Below are 23,267 nucleotides of genomic sequence, written 5' to 3' on the forward strand. Positions count from 1 at the left end.
GATTTAGATTCACATCTGCCTTCTGGAGAAATCCTTAGGAATTACACTGTTTAAAAGACAAAGCAAGGCAAAGACTTAGAGGAGTACAGTGCAGTCAAAGGGAGTCAAGGTGGTTTCAAGAAGCAAACGTCACAGTTTAGTGGCTTGAAGTCCTTCAGGGTTATGTCTACCAGAGAATTAAAAATCAATCAATAAATAAATGCAGTAGATGGTCTTGCATGAGCACTTTGATTTCTCAGAAAACGTTTGAGAAACTGTTCTGCGTCGCAGGTTATTAATGTAAAAGATACAAAGCTACAGACTAAGTGGAAAGTTGGCACAGTGTACTGGAAATTGGCTAAAGGGCAGGAAACAAAGGGTGGCAGTAAAAAGCTAAAAGGAGATTAATTCGCGAGTGCTGCAGGGAGCAGTGTTGGGACCCGCTTTTTATTATTTACATATAAATTACTTGGAGGGTGGTATTGAAAGATCTTGTCGTTTGCCAGCGAAGCTGTGCTGGATAACCCTGCGCATAAAAAGGGACGATACAATTAAGAAAAGGCTTAATTTATTAAAGTAGCTGAGTTGATCAATAGTGCTTGCGAGTGAATGCGGGCTGCTGTTTGGCTCGAATTCCCCCAGGGCCACGGCTGAGGAGCACCTCAGGTGGCTGCAGGCTCGCATGTCGCTTGGTTGTGAACAGTTTTCCAGCCACAGGGACTCGTGTTTGCTGCCTCTTCAAAACAAACCTGGCAAATCAGCCGCAGCGCCTTCGCAGAGCTGCTGTGGTCCTTCTTGGCAGCCAAACGCAGTATCTGTCTGCTGGGTAGATCTGTTTGAAATGTAAACCTGAGACCGGCCCACCTGTTTGTTCTTTGCTTGCCCAGAGCATTTTACTCCGTGCTCTTGACTACATGTACGTGAGCAATATGAGAAACAAATACCTAGGTTGAAGAAAGGCAATATGTGGCAAACTGCATAGCGCATGTTCAGAAAGATGTTGTGTGTGACTGTGCTCTAGCGGTGCGTATCCGTGTTACCTACCAGCAGAGATCTGTGAGTACCAGTCAGGATAAAGTACAGTGTAACCCAGTGCTTATTGTCGTGGATGCTTGTGCTACTGAGGTTCTGGTGCTCCTTCCCTATAGTTAGCTTTTTACATTTTCTGGTTACTAAAGTCAGGTTTAGCTAGTTAACAGGTCAGCTGCTCTACATAAAGTAAGACATCAGTGAATGGTAGAAGTATGGTGACCAAACTGGGCTCCTTTGAGGGCTGCCCTGATGCTCCAGAGAGATGTTAGAGTGAGAAAGTTTGCCAGGGCAGCACAGAAGGGGCTGGTAGGCTGGGGGGAGTTGGTGGTAAGGCTTTTGGGACAGCATGTGAGGCGGAGGACAGAGTGCAGGTAGCCCAAGGGGTCTGGGGCAGAAGACATGAGTTCTGTGGGGCACTGTCAGAATTAACATCTGGCTGCAGAAGCAGTGAGTCTTGAGGGAAAGACTGAAGATTAGGGGTGGAATTGCTAGGAAATTTGCTAGGAAATTTGCTGCACGCACCAGTTAAGGAAACTGCTGCGGTGCTGGATGATGTCTGGCCGGCTGTCATCTGCGCTAACAGGGCTATGTAATACTGTTCCGCCGTGCATGCAGCTTTGTGCAAACTTATGCCACAGACTGATTGCTTAAACCGCACTGTTGTTTAGTTTCTTGAAATACAGCTGTGGGAAAGAGGCAGTTGCTAGGTAGGTTGGCTCTGGAATTGAAAAAAAAAAAAAGGAGAAATTTAAAAAGTAGTAATTTCCATTGGAGGCAAGGAGCTGTTTTCGGTCACATAAGATTTAGAGAGCTGTGGGGCTGCTTGCTGTTGCAGGCACTTAAGTAACTCCCTGGATCTCTGCTTGTCTTTCTGCAGCTGGCATATCGCACTCCCTCGCCTGTTTTGTACAGGGTGTGTGGAGTATGCTGTGGGGTGTCGCACAACGTGGGGTGTGTGGAGTGGATGTTCAGCGAGCTCGACTGGTCTGAGCATCTATTATGTGCGCCTTGGTGGTGCTGCCCAGCCTACATGCCTCCAGGAGCTCTGCTGTCGCTCTGCTCCGCGTCCCGCTGAAGGCACGTGTCGCTACCGCAAGAGACGCCCACTGAAAATAGGAACGAGAACAGCGCTGCTAGCAGAAAAGTGAAGGGTTAGGAGCTGCCTTGTTTCTGTGCCTGGGCAAGGCAGTCTGTGAGCATCACCTGAACCTACAATATCTCTCACCCCGCTGCCCTTCACTGCACCTCTTCTGACATCGCGTTCTTTCTCAGTGGCACCCTTTTCTGGAGGTGCTCAGTTCACAAAGCTTTTGCTTTTAGGAAGTAACTACCTTATTCCCACATTAGCAAGAACACATTTAGTATTTTGGGAAGAGAAAAAAAAGATGCAATCACTGATTTTACAGGTAAAGTGATCTGTTCTTGGTGTTGCTCTAGCATTGTACTACACTGAAGATTTGGACCTTTTGACCAGTGGATTGGCTGCAGGTAGCTTTCACAAGTTTTGTCTGCCCCAGTGCCGCTCCCCAGTCAGACAAGATTGCTCATTTCAGGAGGATTCAAATTAGTGATGCATGGTCTTGGTTTCCTGCCTTCTTCCTCACCGACGCTGCGAAAAAGGCACTCGTGGTGTAACGTTTCCTTTGCCTGGGTAGGAAAGCCATGATGGTTGTGGTTTTGCTAGTGCTGATGTTTGAAGCTTGGTTATTCTTACAACGGGCTTGCTGCTGAGTGCATCCCTGAGCATTATTCCTGATGCTCTCTCAAATATTTGCCCGTACCCAGGAGGTCTGACCAGAACAGGCGCTGCTTATTGATGGCTGTGTTGGCCAACGTACCCCTGACCCCACAGTCATTTCTGAGGTGAAACCCTGGGCTGTTATAGGCTGAACTAAGTTTGGGGGAATGGGGCCTATGACAGCTACTGTGCAATGGGCTCGAGAGGAGAGCTGTGCTGCATAGAGGGGTCTTTTCTGTAACAGTATTCCCACTCAGTCTGAATAAGGAGATATGCTCTAATGAAGAGAGTATCTTGCCTTGACTTTAATCCTCTCCTTAAGTCCTTATTCAGCTACTACCTTAGATAATGAAGTGAAGGTTACATTTCACAAATGACCTTCTTGTGCTTTAGAGTGAAAGACGAACAGGTAAGGATTAGCAGTCAGGTCTAGGTGATATTTTTTTTCACTCCTCCAGAACTGGTTGCAGTTCCATAAAATCATAATTACGTTAAAAGGCTCAAGCATTTTATGTGCATTGCCTGCTCCGTGGCTCCTAAAGAGAGAATGCACCAGGAGGGAGAATAAAACAGCTCATATTTTCTAGTTACGCCAAGTGCTTGTCCCGACAAATTTCCTGACTGACGCTGCTGTTAGTGGAGCCCGAGGCCGGAGCAGGCTGCGTGACAGGGTGCACCGTTTCCAAACTTGAGCACAGATGATCGTTTCCTCCTGTCTGTCGTGCCAAGGCTGTCACAATTCTTTCAAACTGTGGTTGTTGCTGTGGTAATTAAAGTGCTCCGTGAGTGCTTCCTAACGGCTCCCATCGCAGCCTGGGAATTGCAGGCGGTTTCTCAGCTGGAATGCAGCGTGTGCTGGAGGGAGAGTTACACCCAACTAAAGGCTCATTTTAAAATGCTTACCATGACCTTTGCTCATATTATGGCTTAGCTGAAGGCCTGCTGGCCCCCCCGGTGTCTGCTGCCGGTTTCCCCAGCCTCGTCGGGAAGAGGCTGGTGGAAGTTGCTGTAAAGGAGATGCCAGCAGCAGTGGTCAGCCGGACTCTGGCTGCAGGCTGATGAGGTGAAGCCAGTGCGCATTTTAATAGTGTGGACAAGCTTGGGGGTTCACTTTTGTGCAGATCTTGAATTGGTCTCTACCCACTGAACTCCTTACAGGTAAACATAACTGAGCAGGTAAGTAGTTTCTCTCCATTTCGTCGAACTGCTCACTTGCTCAGGCATAATTCTTGAGTGCAGTGGCTGCCTCAGGTCTAGAAAAATGAATGTGGTGCCTTCTGCAACACAGGCATTTCCGAACATGCGCAATTTATCTGGCAGAGTTAAATGGATCTGGGCAAACAGTGAAAGCAATTATTTGTGAATATTTTATTAGAAAATATCAAAAATTCATCAAATGAATTATTCAGCTTCCATATGACTAGTCCTGCCAATGATAGGGAAGAGCCTCGCACGCCGAACCAGGATGCTGGGTGGGAGAGGCTTCGAGCACTGCTGGCAGCAGGCAGTGCAGTGCTTTACAGCCTTGCTAAGGAACACTTGTGTCCATCCCAGCACTGGAGCCACGCTGGGTTGGGAAGAGTTCCCAGCTCAAGGGCTAAACTGGAGATAGACCCCAGCAGTGCTACGGGAGAGGTATTTCAGTGCCCTGGCCGAATCTGTGAACTCACAGCCAAACTGAGCAACGTTTCACAAACAGATCTGGTGGTCTCCTGCTTCATGAAATGTCTCTTGGTTTTTTTTTTTTGTTTTAGGTGAGAGTCTATGACCTCCTGCAGTATGAGCATGGGCCAGATGATGTTCTGATCCTAGCTACTGATGGACTCTGGGATGTGCTGTTAAATGAAGAAGTGGCAGAAGCTGTCACTAACTTTCTACCAAACTGTGACCCCGATGATCCCCACAGGTTTGTGCTCATCCCTGACTTTTTCTGCCTTCTCCGTGGAAATGAGAGTGGTTTTTGGTAACGTAGTTTTGTAGAAAGTATGATATGAATAACGTTCAGTAAAGATTCACTTAAAAGAATACATTTTTATAAGCTGGATGGAGTCTCTGCAACAAATATGGGGTTTGGGGTGGGTTTTTTTTCCTGTTATAAGTCAGAATTGCCTACCTTCAAAGGAAAAGTTGTGGGGTCACAGTATCTTGGCATGGGATCCATTTTGTTTGCTCTGCTAGGTCCTCTGGAAACTACAGGAGGGTGAGGTCTTAGAAGAACATGGCAATAGGTCTCTGCCTCCAGCAGTTTTCCACTTAACTCTCTTCGAGATAGTCCCTTAACACTAAAGATTGTTTCTCCCTAGGGCGTCAGCAGCATATATCTCCCTCTTTCTCACTGTATACATGTATAAATACTGCACAGTGTGGTTCCCACTCATTGCTGGTCGTGCTGTGACCTTTAAACCCACCTTCAGTAGGGCATGCTCACCGCTACCAGCTGCGGGACAGGTGTGGTGACAAAATAGGTGGAAAGTCTGACTATTTCAATCAGTTGGATTCTGTTTCATTTCACGATGTTAACCTACCTTATCATCTTCGTTTTCCTGTCTTTATCCCCTCTTACTTGATCAGCTGCTCTGTTTAAAACATACCATCAAGCAAACAAAAAAGTTCCCAAACAACCAGCTGAAGTGCTGCCTTGAGTGAGTCCGTCAGTCTGCTGCTGAGTTCAATGTCGCCATGAATTAAAACATTGCACTAGAGATCAGAAGTCTCTCGCTTGTAAAAGGGAGGACTGTGAAAGTGGAAAGAGCTTCATCCTTCCCTAGGGGCTGTTCAGGAAGGGAAGTGTGTGTTGCTCCTGAATTCAGGCCTGGCTGTCGCTGTCTTCTGCCTTCTGCTTAGGCTAAGCATGAGGAAGAGAGCTTTTGCGCATCCCCAGTTGGCCTGTGGAAAGTGGAGCTTCAGAAATAAGCTCTGGGATATCTCGGCATCAGAGTGAAAACACGCGGGATGGTGCGAGAGCTCAAGTTACAGTTGTTCAGATGGGGCAAATCTTCAGGACTCAGGGACACCCATCTCAAAACGCTTGGTGTTTCTCGTGTTTTGAAGTGGTCATCTTCACGGGGCCAGCCCTGTTCTCCAGCAGCAAACAAGGAAGATAACTGGGACACCCTGACAGCTACTGGGCGTTACAGTGAGAGCAGCTTTAAAGTAACTCACGAGCAGAATTCTCTTGCCCTGACACAAACATGGAACACAAACCAACGTTTTGCTGCAAGCACTCAGTCTTCATGTGAATAAATGGTTAGCATGAAGCTGCAACTGCGATGTTTTGACCTTCCCCATCTCCTTGCGCTGAAGAGGAGATGTGGTATGAATGACAGCCAGGGCTGTCTCTACTTCAGCAAGACATGGAAGTGTCTGTGCCCTCTTGCTGAGAGGAGATCAGGCAGCGCTAGCAAGGGGCCCTTCCAGGGCATCTGGCACTGTGCTATGCAGATATGCCATTAATTTAAGGTAGGAGGAGATGACGCGCCCATCTGCTTCCCGTTACACCTCTGAATGGTGCTAGGGAGCTTTTGCTCTCATTTCTGCACCCCTGAGTCTTCTCTTGCAAAGGCATCTGGTAAAATCTAGTACCTCTGCCCTGCTCTGTCTCCATTCTCATCCAGTAATTGTGAAAGGCTGGCTCTTCCTGACATCCTTGCTGGTCCTGTCTGTTGTGAATAGTCTGGGTGGGTTGTGTCTGTCTTCTTCCTTTGAGTCTTTCCAGAGCTGGTGATGGCCACCACATTTTCTGCAGTAGGAACGGGAATTCTTCGTTCAATCTTTTGACTTGTTAGGTGAGTAGTTTTTCATCTGTTACAAAGCGCTCCTAGAAATCAGAGACACTAAAGGGAAAAAGAGATTTTCTTTGTTTCATTTAGATTTGTTTCTGCTGGTCTAGCCACAGTAATTGTGGGAGATTAGTCCCTCTTTGTGCCAGCCTGGGTACAACACACTCCAGAACTGGGCTTGTTGTATGATGAGTTAGAACAAACACATTTATTAGTGTTTGACCTGCTGGTCTGTGAATGGACATCTGAATTGAAAATTAATTTGTTCTTTTAAGTAACTTTGTGCCAGGTCATTTAGAGGCTTACAAATAGTGGCGGCAAGACATTTCTCATGCCAGCTTGCAGAAGGTAATTAGAGCAGTCCCTCATATAGTTTACAATGATATTTATGAAAATTACCTTTGTGGAATTGCTCTTCCTGCTTGGTTGTAAAGAATATTTAAAGGGTTTAAAGTACAGTGTGAGTGGTTTCACATAATTACTTCGCAGTGGTCCAAATGAGGTATAACTAATGAATAGCATAGCAGCTCGGACTGTGGAGCTGCATTCATTTCCTCTCACTAGTCACTGACAGGGAAATCTTGTTTGCTGTATTATCAGTGTTGTGTTTAAAGGAAATGTTATCCCACAAAATGTCAGGTTCTGTGATGAGTGTAGTGACATAGTCTGTGGTGAGGTGATCAGCTGGAAACGTGAAATCTCCAGGGGTGTAGAGAACTTGTCAGAGTGTAAGAGACTTGCCCCCTGGGTTTGGTAATGCTGTGGTCTTCTGCAGAACCTACCTGTGGAGCAGACTTTGGATCTGCCTGACCCAGTAGCCTACTTAATGCCTGACAGCAGCATATTTAAAAAAAAAAAAAAAAAAGCTAGGGAGGAAGATTTTAGAGCTGCAGAGTACTTCTCTGTTACATAATTAGCTGTTTGAGGGAACAATATCCCTCCCGTTTGAACCAGAAGCCGTTTTATAGGCTGATGGGTAGGAGCTTGCAGCCCTCGGCAATGCTCTTGGGACTCTCTCCTGCTGATATTTACTATCAGAACTGTGAGTGTTTGTTACCCAGAGAAAAACATCTTTGAATCCTGTCAAACACAGCCTGTGCCTGGACATCTCCAAGTGCAGGGAGAGCGAAGTCCTCGGGTCTGTCTTCACCCAGATACGCAGACACAGCCTCAGGGGATTTGGGCAGCGGGTGATGGGCACAGACTTGATTAGAGAACAGTTCCTCCACGGGGGCTGGGGCGGAGTGCAGAAGCTGGCATGGAGCTGGATTTCTTTGCCAGCTCATTTCCTGTGGGTATTGTGGCAAACAAGAGTGTGAAGGGGACCCGGAGTGAAGAACAGGTGGTAGCGACGCGCTGCTGCTTTCCGTACATCATCCCTCTGAAGAGGTATGAAGACAGGGAGGCATGACTCTTGCCCATTTCCTTCAGCGCACTTACGCTGGTTTGCCCACTGACCTTGGGAATCTTTTATGTCTTGTCCTCCCTCCTGTCTTTCTCGTTCCCTCTCACTCTCTCTCTCACACTAGCGAGAGATTTATGAGGGTGCTGGGGAGTTGCTCCACCTCTGCTTGGTGTGAGAAGTTAAGAAGCTGCTCAGACAGCAGCATATTTCCCCCACTGTCACCATTTCTCCTGCAGTACTTTCACTGATCAATACTGAAAGCTTCAGCAGAAGGAAAAAAAAACCCATACATATTTATTCTTAAAACACAAAAGTTGTATTCTAGCAAGGCTGTTCATTAGGAGGAAGTGGATACTTTAAAACTACTTCAGCAGTTCTCTAATGCTGTCTCGACAGCTGAATCCCAAGTTCACAGCGCTGGAGAATAAAGCATGCAGTAATGGACTGCTGCTGCTATTCATCTCCAGGTACAAGAGACTCACCCTATCTCCTCTAGTGCCAAGTTGAACAGCATCGCTTCAATTCAGCTCTACACAAGGAGAGGAATATGTTACCTCGCTGCTGCATTCACCTGTTCCTTTTCCTTTGCTTCGATGTGCTGGTTGTCTTGTGTATTTCACAGTCTGTCTACAAGAGAATTTCTGGCTTATTAAAATTCCTTTTTTTTATCATGCCTTCTCCAAACGTTAAGCAGCAAAAGCTTTACACAATCAAGAGCAATACTAATTCCTTTGTACTCTTTAGATGTGGGGAGCCTTTGTTAATTAGAAAAAGGAGGAAGGCAAAGTTTTCTCCCAGAATGATGGGTGTTTTCTTCTCTTAAATTCTGACAATAGCTGAGAAATCCTTGGAAAATATGTTCTAGCCAAAATTCACTCAGCATCAGACATGCTGTGAACAAATATTCCAGTTTCTCACTTGCCACCTGGAGTCCTTTTGTTCCTTAGCCCTGCATCTGATTTGGGGATTTGGGAGCTGGGGAGTGCAAGTATGTACGTTTGGGGTTTTTCTTCTTAGAAAATACTGTTTCGTGTTGCATTAGGTCAATAGGGGCAGTGCTTCTTGTTACACCCTGCTGTTACACCTCGAGGTCCTTGAAACAGACTTAGCTGGAACCTGCAGACAGTGTGCACGTGTGTGTGTGCGCGCGCGCGCATGTGTTAGATTTCGTGCCTTGGGCCCTCATCACTAAAAGTAAACCTTCTGTCAAAACTAGCAAGGGCTGGAAATTATATCACTCGGTACCATTAGGAGCAGGGGGTGCATTGCTTCTGTACAGCGTTACTTGGGTTTAACATCAAACCTTTTGGGTAGTCAAATGTTGGCTTATTTGCATTGAACAAATCTTTATAGCTGACCAAATAAGTCTATTCCTGGTTCAAAATTTAAGTTTGAGGCACCAAAACTGTAGAAACAGAACATAATTGGGTTTTTTCCCTTCTTTTATCCCCAGAGAGTGAAAAAGTCTCTACTGATAGAAATTACCATTTAATAATGCATTTTGTGGTGAATATTTCTGGTGTCGGAACCTGGATACTCGGTAAACATCCACACACACACTGCTTCTCATCAGTGGAGATACTGTTCTTTCCCATTCCTCAGACAGGATCTGGGCAGATCATTTTTGGCCCAGAATCCTCCCTAGAAAAGGCGTTCCTGAAATGCAAACCCTTCTTGTCCTTCCTGGTTTCTGGAAGCTACAGAGGTGTGCTCAGCTTCTGGTGGCCTGTGTTTGGCTTCATAGAGCCCTGCTTCATCTTGGAGGTTTATGCTTCAGATAAAACACAGGCAGACACAATATTGAACTGTTTTTTCTTGTCAGTCTTTTCACTGATTAATTTACAATTATCAAATCATAGAAAAGCTTGCCTCCACCTAACCAAATTCAAAACATCTCAGCCAGGTGTTGGATTGATGAAGAAAAACACGTGACAGTAGCTGTTCACCCACAGTGAGATTTCTTTCAGAGGCAACCTCTAGATGAGGACACAATGTGTTGATCTAGTAACAGCAGGTAAAACGATAAGGGAGAACATGTCGGAGCACTCTCACGCACCACCTTTTGGACTCTGACATGTTTCTTCCCCCAAGCAGCATCTGTTATTTTCTCAGGGCACAAATCAACTCCCATAAATCCAATGCTGCTCAGCCCAGCAGAGGCTGGGAGTTTTGAAGCAACATGAAACTTAGTTTTTCACTAAATTAAGCACTTGACAACTCGCATTCACACAGTTTTCATTGAACTCATAAATGTGAAAGGACTGTGGGACTCTGTTAATGTGGCTGTATTAACTGTAAGTTTCCTTTTCCAGTTTCAGAAGAAAAGCTGTTTAAAAATCATTCTTACGGTCAAGGAAAACAGACAAGTTAGTCTACTTGCTTTAAAGTGTAACTTGGATTTTATTTTTAGTGCTCTGTTACATTCAAATCACTTTGTTACGGTTTGTCTCGGAAATAGTCGACCCATATTTACCTTCAGATGTTTCCGTCCACAAGGCTGTAGTTTTTAACAACAAGTAGTGTTGTTTTGGGTCCTCAGTTTTTTTCAGAGTACTCCTAGGAAGCAGATTTATTAAGGAAAGTTTTAGTATTTTTCTGAAACCCAAAATGATGGGTGACTTTTTGATCGATCGGTGCCTGTCAGATACCTTCAGGTTCTGATGCAGGAGCCATCACTGAACTGGAAGGGGTTGTTTTGTGGGTATGCCGGCTGTGGTTTGCATTTCTCTGGGAAAGCACTGGGAAGCTCGTCCTGGTAGCCCACAACAGGAAACCTGGCAGGCTGTGAAGCCCACTTCCCTCGTGAAGACGAGCGCTCCCTGGCTGTGTTCTGCCTTTTCCACAGGTACACGCTGGCGGCGCAGGACCTGGTGATGCGAGCTCGGGGAGTGCTGAAGGACCGGGGCTGGCGAATATCCAACGACAGGCTGGGCTCTGGAGACGACATCTCTGTCTACGTCATCCCTTTAATACACGGGAACAAACAATCGTGAAAGTAGCATCAAGAGTGGTTACAGGATGGAGATCTTTTGGGGAAGGGCCTGTAAGAGACAAGATGTTTTTGGTGATCTGACCAGGACACTTCCAATTGATGTAATCTACTCAAAACTAATGCTGGAGGGGTGTTCTTCTGCCTGAAAGGTAGGGCTCTGCACATACACTGTAGATGATTAAAGATGACCCTTAAGATTACAGTTTCCCTGTAGAAATGGTTTTGGTGCTTAACAGGAATGGGATTTAAATGCTGCTAGCATATTATGGATTCTGTCGTCCCTCCAGGTGGGGACTTTTTTTTTTCCTCTGTTTACCATGTAGCTTGGAAGAGCCATTTCAGTTGTGAAAGTAGAAGTAGGTATCGGAAGCCAAGGAGGCTCCTGAAGTCTACCCCCAAATACTCAGAAGGTGACTCGGGTCACATCTCATTTAAAAATACCTATATATACATTTACGAGACTCAAGAGTTTTCGTCTTTCAAGAAGTTGCATTCTATGACTTACCTATGGACAACTTCAAACTTGTGTAATCCTTTGAACCCCCATTTTCCTCGTCTGTCTCTTCTTCAGTAGACTGTACTTCTGTATTCTAGTAGGAAAACTGAAATTGTGTTCAGTGTGACTATGCCTGTTTACTGCAGCTAAAACAGCCACCTGCAAAATTGACCAGGAGAAATTAAGTCACAGTCCTGTATGGCAAGATTTATTCTGGTGTGAGGAGTTCCTTGTCAAGATTCCCTGTTGTGTGTATTGTACAGAGCACACAAACTCAGCTTTAGGTGGTGTTTACCTGGAGGCCATGGTTTCTTTGGGATCAGAGATTTTCATTCATGGAATGGTTCTGCCTGCTTTAATCCTGTTGAAAGGATCCCTGGCCATACAGCTTTCACATCAGTTGGGATTCAGTAAATTTATTTGGGCTCCTCAGTGTATTTTTAGTTGGATTCCTACTGGTGGTATAGTTCTCGTCATCAGTTTAGATACCCAGATAGTGATCAATTGAAAAGTCATTTCACTTCTTCCTGCCTCGCTTATTACTCAGTGTACCTTTGCCTGCTTGACTTGGGGATCGGAAAGTGACAGCTTGTAGCTTTGTCCTCTTGGGATCGAGGGCTGAAGTCAAGGATCAGAAGATCACTGTGATAGATACAAGCCCTTGGCTGGCTTCAGCAGCTTTTTTCTTAGCAGTGTTGAATCGATTTAAGAAAAAGCTGAGTGAAACATTACCAGAGTGAAAGCAGTAGTCTGAGAGGGAAACAAGTGAGCAAATCAGCAGCTTAACCTGGCTGCCTGTTCTTCAGACAGGCAGCTCTCTGACTTCACTGGCAGGAATTGAAGCGAAAACAAAATGGGGGGGGGGGCCTTTAGCGTGTAGGCAGGTACGTTGGTGAGGGAGCCAAATTCAGCCTGATTTGCCCCCAGGCCACCTTCTTGTGGAGCTGCTGATCTGGCCGGTACTTCTGGGATAGCCCAAAGATGGGGGGCTGACTGGCAGCTCACAAATGCTGTGTCCTTTCCAAAGCAGGAGGAGGATGCTGTGCCCTTCGCAGACCCTCTCCTGAGCAGGCGTGGCCGAGAGCTCGCCAGTTTTGTCGTTTGTAACGCGCTACGTGAGCACCGCGCAGCGCGTGTGCCGTAAGGCTGCCCAGGCGCTTTATTTGATCGCAGCCGGGAGGACACGTGTGGCACTCTCGGTGGATTTAAACTACCCTGGCTCTGAATCTGTGAACACCCAGCAGGAGTCTGAGGTCGAGAGAAGGCAGTGCGGCATGTCTGACGGCTCAAACATGCAGCAGACTGCGTGTTTTTAGCCTGAAAACTGTTCCGTGCGTTCCCCAGTGCCTGCATGTGATGAAGCTGTGCAGAACACGAATGTTTTATGCTCTAGAGCTTCAGCATAAATCAGCGGCATCTCTGATTATGTGTTGTCATACTTTACCTATTCTTTCCTGGTTTTTTTTTCCCTTTACCTCTTTTTCTGTGTGCAGCTGGGTGAAGAGAGAGGTTTGGAGTCTAGAATATTTTCCACATGGCCCCCCATATGTTTTAAAGTCTAAGCAAGAGATCTCTTGCACTTTTTTTGGGGGGGCCTAATAAACTTGTAAACATGCTTTTCACGCTCTGCGTAACTCCTGTTGTCTCTCCGCAACCGCAGCTGTGTAGCTCTGTAGCAGTTCGGATCCTCTGCCACAAAGAAACTAATGCGGGCGGTTTCGGCCGAGTTGTCTGAACAGCAACGCAGCTGGCGCTTGCTGGTACCAGCTGCGAGCCGGAGTCAAACATCTCAGTGCCCGTGTGCTCTTAGTCTGCGTTACTTGGTGACACGGTGTCCACACGGGTACCAGTCATTACACAACCACTGAGTACAAGGTGGTGGAAATACATTTCCAGTGTCGCATTTGCCAAAATTTAGAAGTGTAATTTCAAGGCAGTGGAGAACGCACCTTCTCATTCAGGGCTGTTCTTAAACGTCCCCCTGGAGAGAGAGAGGGCTTGGCAGAGCGCACGACTCAGTGGGAGCAAACCGGCTGGTGACTTCTCAGAGCAAAACCTGGCGGGCGCCGGTATGGCTCGGTGAGCTGGCCGCTGGCCGAAGCATTGCTGTGAGTCAGCCCGCTTCTCTGCAGCGGCTGGGCCCAGGTGGGGTTGTGTTGGCTGTCACTCTCTCTCCTGGAAAGGGTGGAAGTGCAGTATCAACAATTAATACCAATTAGCATCAAGTAATAAATTCTGAGAACTTAAAAGGATAATAAAAAGCTTCCTACTCAGATGTCTGTGACTGAAACTGTGCTCCCATGCTTTTTGTTTTGCTTTTTTACAAAGTGTCTGTTGTACATTACCTGCTTGCCTCCCTGGAGCGTCTCTGGGACATCTCTGGTTCGCTGTGTCTGTACTTGGGCTTTCACCTCTCTCTGCTTTCAGTAGGAGCTTCCCGTGTGCCTGCTCTCTGCTCGGCTTCAAGGCGCAGTATAAACACGTGCACACACCAAAGCATCGTAGAAGTAGGCGGCAGGAGTCATTTACTGGGGAGCTGTTGTGTGAGAAGCAAGAAAAATTAAAAGCATTTCCAATTCCCTTTATAGGTGGAATTGTTCTGGGAGTCGCGGCATTAGGAACCCCTGATGGCAGGGCAGCCCCGTGGCGCAGCGCCGTTTTCCAGGTGGCACAGGGTGGATATTGCCCCGTGCAGACTCGCAGCTGCTCTAGGGCTCGGTGAAGCTCCTGGGCTAGGGGCAGCCGGCTCGCCGCCGCAAACGGGAGCAAGTTAGGCACCAGGTCGAAGTTTGAGATCCCTGGCACGTCGTCTTGGTTACTGCCTGGTGCCAGCGGTGCTGTGGGGCTTTGTCAGGGAAGGTCCCTTGTTATCCCACACTGTTCAAGCAGCAAGGAACCTCAGTCCTGAGTTCCGCCTGTGCTGGTGTCGCCAGGGCAGGGTGCTGTGCCTCCGGCTGGACGCGGGCACTGCTCAGAACAGTGGCATGGCCTTGTCCTCCACCGGACAGCAGCAGGAACAGGGGTGGCATGCCGCACGGTCCGGGGTAGCCAGGTGTGCAGTGCAATGCTGTCTGCTGGTGCCTCGTCCAGCCCGGTGTCTAGAAACTCCACACCAAGTTGCTTCTGCCATTCTCCTACGAATGCTGCTGCAGAAGGCAGTGCAGCTGTTTCGCACATTTTTCTCTTGCACTACAGCCTCAAAGCGTCTTTGTTTAATTGTGGTGAAGGTAGTGAGAAGTTTGGTGTACACCTTCAGTGAGGCACGCCACCGTCTTTCGGTGCGTTAAGGCAGTCGTGTTCCTTCACACGCACAGAAGCGTATCGTCCGAGAGGGCTGATGGTCAGTGGCCTCGTTCCGCAGAGAATTTTTTTAATAAATTATAAAAAACAATAGGGCAAACAAGCTACAGCAAAAGTGGTCAGTCTGCTGTCAGCAGTGGACTCCCGGGGTAAAGTTCCTTCCCTGTTAACGCACGACAAGAGAGGTCTGTGAGGTACAGTCGACTCCGTGCCTCCACGGTACTTTCAAAGAACCGCACTTGATGCTTGGACAGATTTCGGCTCTGAACTGCTGCCGGGGTTCTGAGGAACACTACACGCTACGCGTCAGTCGGCTGTGCTTCGTCCTGCCTCAGCGCTTGCCGTTTGTTTTACAGTTTATTTACAACCACTTTCAACATTCTTGTATCAAACATGAATTGCAAACGGTGTGGAATTGTTGTTCCTCCCTGATATTTTCGGTCTGTAAATGGTGTTCCTCTGTGTGTCCGAGATGAAGGTGTAGCGATGTGCTGCCACAGAGAGGGTGCCTGAGCAAGGCTGTGGCTGTGCTGCTGGACTTCTTCCACATGTGATGTACTTGAAGGAGGCCACCCTTGTCCACCTCCACGCTCATTCTTTTTTCTTTCTTTTATTTCTTTTTTCAAACCATTGCTGGTGGTGTTCTTTCATAGGTGTCTTATTTTGGTTTGGGATTTTTTTTTTTTTTTAATAGCTGCCACCTTTTCATTTCCTTCATTGGACAAGTCATCTTGTTTCGAGACCTGTACGTCTGTCTGGGTTTTGCATGTCCTGAAGAACGGAGGACCTGCTGGAGGAAGGTGTTTTGGACCAATGTACTTCTGGTTTGTGACTGTGAAATGTTGATCTTTTTGTAACCTAAGAACAAAAAATGTTTAGTAAAGGGATATATTTTGTGTTTTTTGAATCTTTTCAGTGCAATGAACAAGAGGAGGATGCTGAAGAAGTATATGAGCAAAGTTTTAAAATAAAATTTTAAATTATATACTACATATATATCCATCTATATCTGTAACCATTATTATTCAGCCCTGGTACTGAAGACTACCCAAGCCTCTGGGTGCGTATTGCTAATTGTGTGGTACGGACGGGCAGCACGCTCGGCTGTGCAAGGGAACGGACGATTCACTGACAAAAGGGCTCGCTCTTGATCTAATGAAGTAAATGTCTACAAGGTGCGCGAGCGCAGGGGTTGATGTGGCGCGTTCAGCGGTAGGACAGCCGTGCGAGCCGCGTGCCGCCCCCAGATTCCGGGTCGTTGCTCAGAGGGCCAGTTGCCATGTTCTGACTCGATGAAGAGCGATCGGCTGCCAGCTCCCGGGGGCGGGAGACACGCAGTGTGGTTTCTGAAGGGAACACACGGTTGGAGCAAGTTTTCCCCAGTGTCTTAGGAATGGCCGTCTCAAACTCTGCTCGAAGTTTGGCCTGAAGCCAGGGGTGAATTCCTGCATTCCACGGAAGCAAGCTGTCGGGGTTATTTAGTAACCGAAGTCGTGTTTGCAGGTACCAAAGCTGCAGGAAGGAACCACCGGCCTCTCGGCGTGGTACCAGCCGGGAGCCCCAGGCGCTGCCCGGCCGGGCTGCCAGCAAGAGGGTGAGCTGGCCGTGTTGCTGCTGGTGGTCTCTCTGAAATGCTGCTTCGTAGCACGAGCGGTTCTCCCCGTTCCTCTCTCACCTCCTGCTCAGTAGAAGAGCAGTGAAAACGCTTGTTGGAGTGTTACCCCGGTTTTTAGAATGCTGCACGTGCCCGTTGCGTTCCCGGAGCGTAACGGAGAGTGCAAAGGTAAGCGCTGTCTTGCTTTCACTCTGGTGCTTCTCACTCTTCCATTAAGTCCTGCAGTTTATTACTGCAGTCTGACCACTGAGTCAAGTTTAAAATTGCTGTGCAGATAAACTTCGGCCTGCTCGCTCGTATCAGCTGAATAAACAAGTGTCAGTGGCGCACAGTGGCGGGAGCTGTCGCACGCCGAGGGAACCTAAAGGAGCTTGCTCCATGTCATCCGCTTGCTTTTGCATCTCTTATGCCCTAAATTTTGGAAGCTTCTTGGTCAAGGCAGGCTTGTTACTTTCATTATTTAGGTAACAGACACAACTCTCCATATCTGGACATCAGTTTCTCTAATTCCCATAGGCAATAAATCAGAGCTAAGCCAAATAATACATTCATGCTCTTCTGCTGAATGTACTCAGTTGACTAAAGCAACATAAGGGAACAATCCCAGTAATTAATTGTACTTTGTACAGTTACTGTAAAACCGAGGCCTGAAGTTTTATCTTCTTCCTGCATCCTCGTAGCGCAGCATACCTTTGCAGAAAGTTCACTGCTTTACGCTGTTGCGCTGCAGCTTTTATTGATTCCAGAGTTTCTCTTGTGCTTTCCAGGAAGGCTTATATAAACCACAGTTATGGCACATCCTGTTCTTGTTAGAAGGAAGGACGAAGGCTTTTTGAAAAATCCTCCACCTTGACATAACATTTAGGGACATAAAATGCTTTCAGGAGAAATTGTGCTTTGATGACAAGGTTAATAAAAAGGAATATGATCACGGTAGACAAAACGCGCCTACAGGTAGATAAAGAACAGATGTTTCGGAGACTTTTTTTAATAATTTAAGAACAATTAAACATAAATTTGAAACTTCAGAGATAGTCTACAGCACTCTGCCACAACATACAAAGGGGAGAGGGAGGAAGCTGCGGTAGAAAAAACAATTAGATCTTTACTGCAGGTAATCGAAGACTGGTTATTTAGATGCATAGACAGATGAGATCTCTCAAATTTTAGGCCACCTAAGGTTAGAATTGCCACCTTTTTCTTGGTGTTTTAGTGTGTAATTTCTCAGGCTCTGAAGAGTCAAAAAGCCCCTGATCTTTACCCCTGAGCAGGTATTCCCTGACACAGCAGAAGGCAATCCCTCAGGGTGCCCCTCCGTAAAGACGGCCCTGCAACCAGCTGCAATGCTTTGGCATCATCCCTCAGCGTCACAGCCGTCTCGGGATTCACCAGTCTGTTGGCTGGGGCTTTTTTTTTTGCGTTTCTGTGGTAGATCAAGGCCTTTCCCAACAGGCCGTGCCCCAACGGAGCATCATTCTGGCTCATTGACGCTATGGGCTGTCTTCTGTCTTCCTCGTGTGACCATGCTCCACTTTGGCTTAAAACATTTTGGAGTAGTTCACTGCTGCTTCAGGTGTGGCACAGAGTCCTCTGGCTGCCCACCTCCCGGTGTGGGGCCGTCTTTACGGAGACTGACTGCCAAAGTCCCTGGTAGCTGAGGGGAAGCCCTGTAGAAAGGAAAAGGCGTTTCTCATTAACCTCACCTTGCTCATTGCTGCACCACGAGAACTTAACATGCACGCAGTAGGTGAATGCTCCTACTTGAAAGGGGAAACCGAGGGTTTAAAGTCAGTTTTAGAGGATTCCACTTCTCAAGCCATTGTTTCCCCGGTTGTTCTCCAGGGACGCTGCTTCTCCGCAGTCAGGGAGGAGCTGGCGGGAAGAGCCAAAGCTCATCGAGCGCCCGAGCTCAGGCGCGGCATTTAGCTTCTGATGCAACAGTCGCTGCTGAGTGCTGCCGGCGTTGCTACAGCTGTTTGGGGGCTAGGCAAACGAGCCTGAAATTCTGCTGGTTTTGCTTTAGGAAGGTAAGAATATGGAAATTCTGAGAGATATCCATGAGTGAAATTACAAGAAAAGCTACTGTTTTCCCATGGGAGTGACTGCTGAAAACAAATGACCAGCCAGTCACCTCATCGAGCAGCACAAACTGTTCCGCAGCAGAGACCCTTTCTCTGCCCAGTACAACGCTCGGTGAAGCACAGGGGTGTAAAAGCAACTGACGCACCTGCACGCGTTTCCAGCTCTTCAAACATTTAGACTCAGTCCTCCTATCTAGATCGCTCAAACGTGCATTAGTTTAATTTTTAACCCTGGAGCGCCTCAGCGGATGTGGGCTGAGGCAGCTGGCTCGCAGAACGCTGCAGTATCGCAGCACGTACCAGGACCAGGAGCAGCCAAATCCAGCCGCAGTTGGCCAGGATCAAGGAGCAGACAAAGCAATTCCTCGAACAGGGAATTGCCAAAGAATGCACAAAGAGGGGGGGGAACTGCTACGTCCTCAAACAGTTTAGACCTTGATTCTGAAAGATCCTCTCGCCCCCACGTTGTGCCTGTTTACTGTCGTTCCTGCATTGGTACCACCGCTAATTGCACCCAGTGTCTTATTTCTTACCATCCTCCAGCTTTCCCTAGAGCTTTGTCAGCCAAATGTCAGCTGCATCTCATCTAGCTGAGATCAAGGTACGCCGTGCACAAGCTCCTAATACAAACTTCTCATGCAGCATTTTCTGGGGATTGCGTTTGCTTTGCTCCCAATTAAAAAGAATAAATTTACTTTGCTGGGTTCTTAGCGCTTGTTTTTTCACCAGCACTCACGCAATTGAATTTTTCATCTGGGAACTGAGAACATGTTAGAAGAGCTGGAACATCATTCCTACCCCTGCTTTGCTTGAACACCAGCGTAGAAGCAGTTTAAATGAACCAGACAAGAATCTAAACACACCCTTCAAACTAAGTCTCATGTCCAGACATACAAGTATTTTATGAATGGGAACAATATTAAACACAATGCTCAGACAGTAAATCTTGCTGTGGTTACATTTTTCTAAGAAAAGGGTGTTCTAGGAAGGGCTGTTTAGCGCCAAGAAGAAAAAAAAAAAAAAAAAAGAAAAAAAAAAGGAAGGGGGGGGGAAGATTTATGGCGATGTAAAATTTCCCAGTAGCGCTTCTCTGCCACCGCTCCCACGAGATTCCCCTGGTGCTGGCTTCACTGGGCAGGCAGGTAGCGTGGGCCTCGGACGCCTGGTCAGTTAGGAAATGGGGAAGACAACACGCAGTTAGCCTGAGGTTAGCTTTACGGCACAGACCAAGTTCTGACAAATAAGCACTTGTAGAATATTGACTTTATAACTACACACATTTATATATTGATGTATGCAGGGAAAAAGTTGGCAAGGAACTTTGAACAGCAGCCACAACATTGGAAAACGTGATCTGTTTGTGCCTGTTCCAGGAGGTGAAAGCAAGCAGCGGTCTGTAACTACACCTGTCGTAGCTGTCAGTTACCCAGAACACAGCTAAGCACACGTTCATGCTTTTGTTAACGAACCCTCCACCTTTAGGAGGATTAGCAGGGAAGAAACAGCAAAGCACCCCTTTCTCCAGGTGCCTCATTCTTCACGGGAATAAAACTGAGTTTTAAAAATTGAACTTGGAATAACTCAGTTTCATTTGTTCTTTGTTGAAATCAAGAGCTACCTCCGTACTGAAAACCTTCCTATCTGCACGTCCTGGGGACGCTCCGTCACCAGCTCGGTCCCACGCAGCCGCCTGGCCCTGGGCAGCGGCGGGCACCGGAGCCTCCCGGTCATCAGTGGAGACAGCGGTTCTTGGGGACCAGCGAGGTTAGGCAGTGGCTGAACAACGGCTGGACACAACCATCTAAGCAGAGGGTTAAATCCCTGAGGAGGTAGCCTCTCTGGTTTTTTTTTTTGAGAAAGCTGATATTTGCACGCTACCCAAAACGCAGCTCAGGAGCAATTCCACCAACTCTGGCAAACCCCTCAGTAGAGTCACTGCTCCTCCACTCAGCAAAATGGAAACCAGACTTGCTTCTCCTTCTGCCCTGGAAGCAGGCAAAGAGGAGGAAAAGCGTGGCTTTGCTAGCAGTCAGGAACCTGCACTGCTGCTGCCCTTTGGGTCGTGCTCTGCCTCACAAATGGTGCTGGTGGCGAGGCCGGAGGTTTTGGGGTCTCCTCCTTGCCGTGCTGTGCACTCGGCAACGTTGGGTGTTGTCTCGCACCAGCTGAGGTGGATGGTGTTGCTTTTCACCGACCCTGTGCTGCTCCCAAAAACAACCATGCTGAGGTTTCTGGAGAAATCGTTACTATTTATATTTTTTTAAATGCATCTAGGTCCACAACACGCTGCTCGCACGCCAGCCTCCCCCAGCTACTGGCCACACTCTCCCTTGCCCTGCCCCAGTAACACAACATGCAACGTGCAACGAGCTGCTTGCTCCCAGGGAGGTGAGTGGAGTCCTAGAGGCGTATTTGTAGGAAAGAAATGCATGAGGGTGGTGCCATGGCTCTGTGTGACCTGCATCGGGGATGAAGTGGAAACCTCAGTGCTGCAGACAGATCCCAGGGTCGCGTTCACAAGGCAGAGGGAAGCAGCGGGGGGAAGGACGCGAGCAGAGCAGGAGCAGCTCTGTTGCTTCATCTGAAAATAAACTCTAATAGCAATTAAGAGAGAGGAGCAGGAAATTAATAAGGCAGTAAAGATTTTTCCAAATTGGTCACAAACCATTGGTTTATCCCTTGAAAACCTCAGCTGCCAAGGATGCTCTCATCCCTTTGTCCCCCCTATCTCTTCCAATAATCATCCTTCTTCATGCAAATATAGATGGAAAGGGGAGAACAGTGAAAGGTTAAAATGGAAGCAGGCTATCTTTCATCGACATGGTAATTTTGCTGCCTGGCTCAGTGCCAAGCGCTCACTGCAGCCACTAGCTGCCATTCCAACATGAGTGAAAGGATCTTTAATAAGAGTGTAAATAAAAGCCAGGCTGAGAAATGAGTTTTCCATCCCAGCAATCTCTGGCCTAACCTCTGCTGTAAATAGTCTCTCAGAGCAGCGCAGATGGAGTATCAGCACCTGGGGATCAAGGCAATCTCTGCACAGTGCAATTTAAACAGCTGGGTACAATAGAAACACGAATTAGCAGGGATAGACGGAGGGATTCCATTTTGTGTGCTAGGTAAAAACAAATTATTTGGTCCTTTTTCCCCTTTAAAAAAAAAAAGCGGCGTGTGGGGGAGAGAACTTTTGACATGATCTTGTGGGAGGTGCTCTGCGCTGCAGCTGTTAGATTAATTTAACCATGAGAATTTCCCACAAGGCGCTGTAAAAACAGAGCCCTAATTTATGATCATTGATTTAACAGCTTGAAAGTGATTTATCTGACCTCGGTAAAGATAGCGAGGACACCAGAAGAATGATCGGTCATTCTGGGCTTTGTGTGGCTGTGATTGGCCTTATTAATTTCGAGCAGAAGGTCTGTTTCAGTGTCTTACTGAGACAGTCAAAGGCAGTTGGCAACTGAACCATTTTAAATACTTTTTTTTTTTTTAAGCATTACTAATGCTGCTAAGTACTAAGAATTTATTCCACATGGAAAAGATCCTCATTAGTTAAGAAATGGTAAGGCTTCATTTAGACCAGCGCACAAGCAGACGCCTGGTCTCGGATTTGCAAGTTGTTTTTTTCTGAAGTGATTTTTTTTTTTTTTTTTTTTTTGCTGCTGTTGGGAACCTGAAGCACACTGTGAAATGGAATTGTTAAGCATTACAGTAAATGAGAAATAGCTTTGGAAGAGATAAAAGAGGTTGGCATGAGGGCTTGCTGGCTCTTGCTCTTTTTAAGGGCAGATTTCAGAAACACCTAAACGCTTCACATATTTTACTATTTTTATCATTCAGTCCTCTCTATGGAAGTTACAGCCCATATCTGTTGACAAGTAAATATATCTAGGTTTCATTTCAGAAGAATATGCTTTTGGTTAAAATGAGTGTAGCATCCACTGCTGAAATGTCATAACTGAGTGATGCCATTTCTCCGCACAAATAAGAGGAGAAAGGATGGAAGGCAGAAGGACAGGTGAGCGCGCTCTCTCTCGCCAGAAAGAACAACTGTTTTTTTTAAGAAGAGGAGCGTGAAATGAAATACAGGTGCTTTACAAGTTTACCTACAGCAGAAAATGTGACTGCAGCATAAAGTGTGTTTGCACAAGCGTGTGCACATGTACAAAGAAATCGCCCAGGAGGTGCCAGAACTGTCTCTGGTGTTTGGGGCGCTAACCAGGAAAATGGGCTGGGAAGAGCGGAGTGCCCGTCTGTCTCGCCGCCTGGACTGACGGGCTTGGGTTAAATCTCACCGACTGGGATGGTTCCGCACTTCACTCACCACTGGATTGTGCCCAGCTTTAGAGCCCATCTGCGAGGGCCTCAGTGATTGTCTTGCCACTTTTCAAGGTGGGAGACAGAAACGCTGTGGGCTAGGATTTCATCTGCGGGGGATGAATGCTCGCAGTCACTTCGCTGTCCTGATGAAATGCTACCTGACCTGAAACCAAGGTAGTCCACTTCGACTCCATATAGCAGGGGAAAAAAGCAGAAAACAATATTTCAGCCATCCAAAATATGAAATAATAACAGTTATTTTAAAAAGTGAAAAGACAACATAAGACAATAGAATAAATTATGAAATAGGTAGAAAAGCCCCCACAAAAATCTCTTACGTATTGTCAAGCGATTGAAGAATAAGTGCACAAACAGCCATCTGTCTCCCTGAGAGGCCTGGGGGGACCAACAGTAACCACCAAAACAGCCCCCGAGCCCCGTACGAACAAAACAGAGCTGAAGGCCACACTGTGGGCCTGACGAACACAGAAAGCTGCACGTCAGCCTGCGTGGCTTCTTGCCACCATCTT

The 23,267-nt window shown here is 47.0% G+C and overlaps 1 protein-coding gene across 1 annotated transcript in view; it reads left to right on the forward strand.

The window, feature by feature from the left end:
* Positions 1 to 15,710, forward strand: part of PPM1H (protein phosphatase, Mg2+/Mn2+ dependent 1H) — a 147,183-nt gene extending 131,473 nt beyond the window's left edge. Inside the window, exons 9-10 of the mRNA XM_075428235.1 lie at positions 4,504 to 4,655; positions 10,779 to 15,710. Of these exons, the coding sequence (XP_075284350.1) occupies positions 4,504 to 4,655; positions 10,779 to 10,926 (300 nt within the window). The 3' untranslated portion in view covers positions 10,927 to 15,710. The remainder of the gene's footprint in view (positions 1 to 4,503; positions 4,656 to 10,778) is intronic.
* Positions 15,711 to 23,267: the final 7,557 nt, after the last annotated feature.

The sequence above is a fragment of the Opisthocomus hoazin genome, chromosome 8, assembly GCF_030867145.1.
Source record: "Opisthocomus hoazin isolate bOpiHoa1 chromosome 8, bOpiHoa1.hap1, whole genome shotgun sequence".
NCBI lineage: Eukaryota > Metazoa > Chordata > Aves > Opisthocomiformes > Opisthocomidae > Opisthocomus > Opisthocomus hoazin.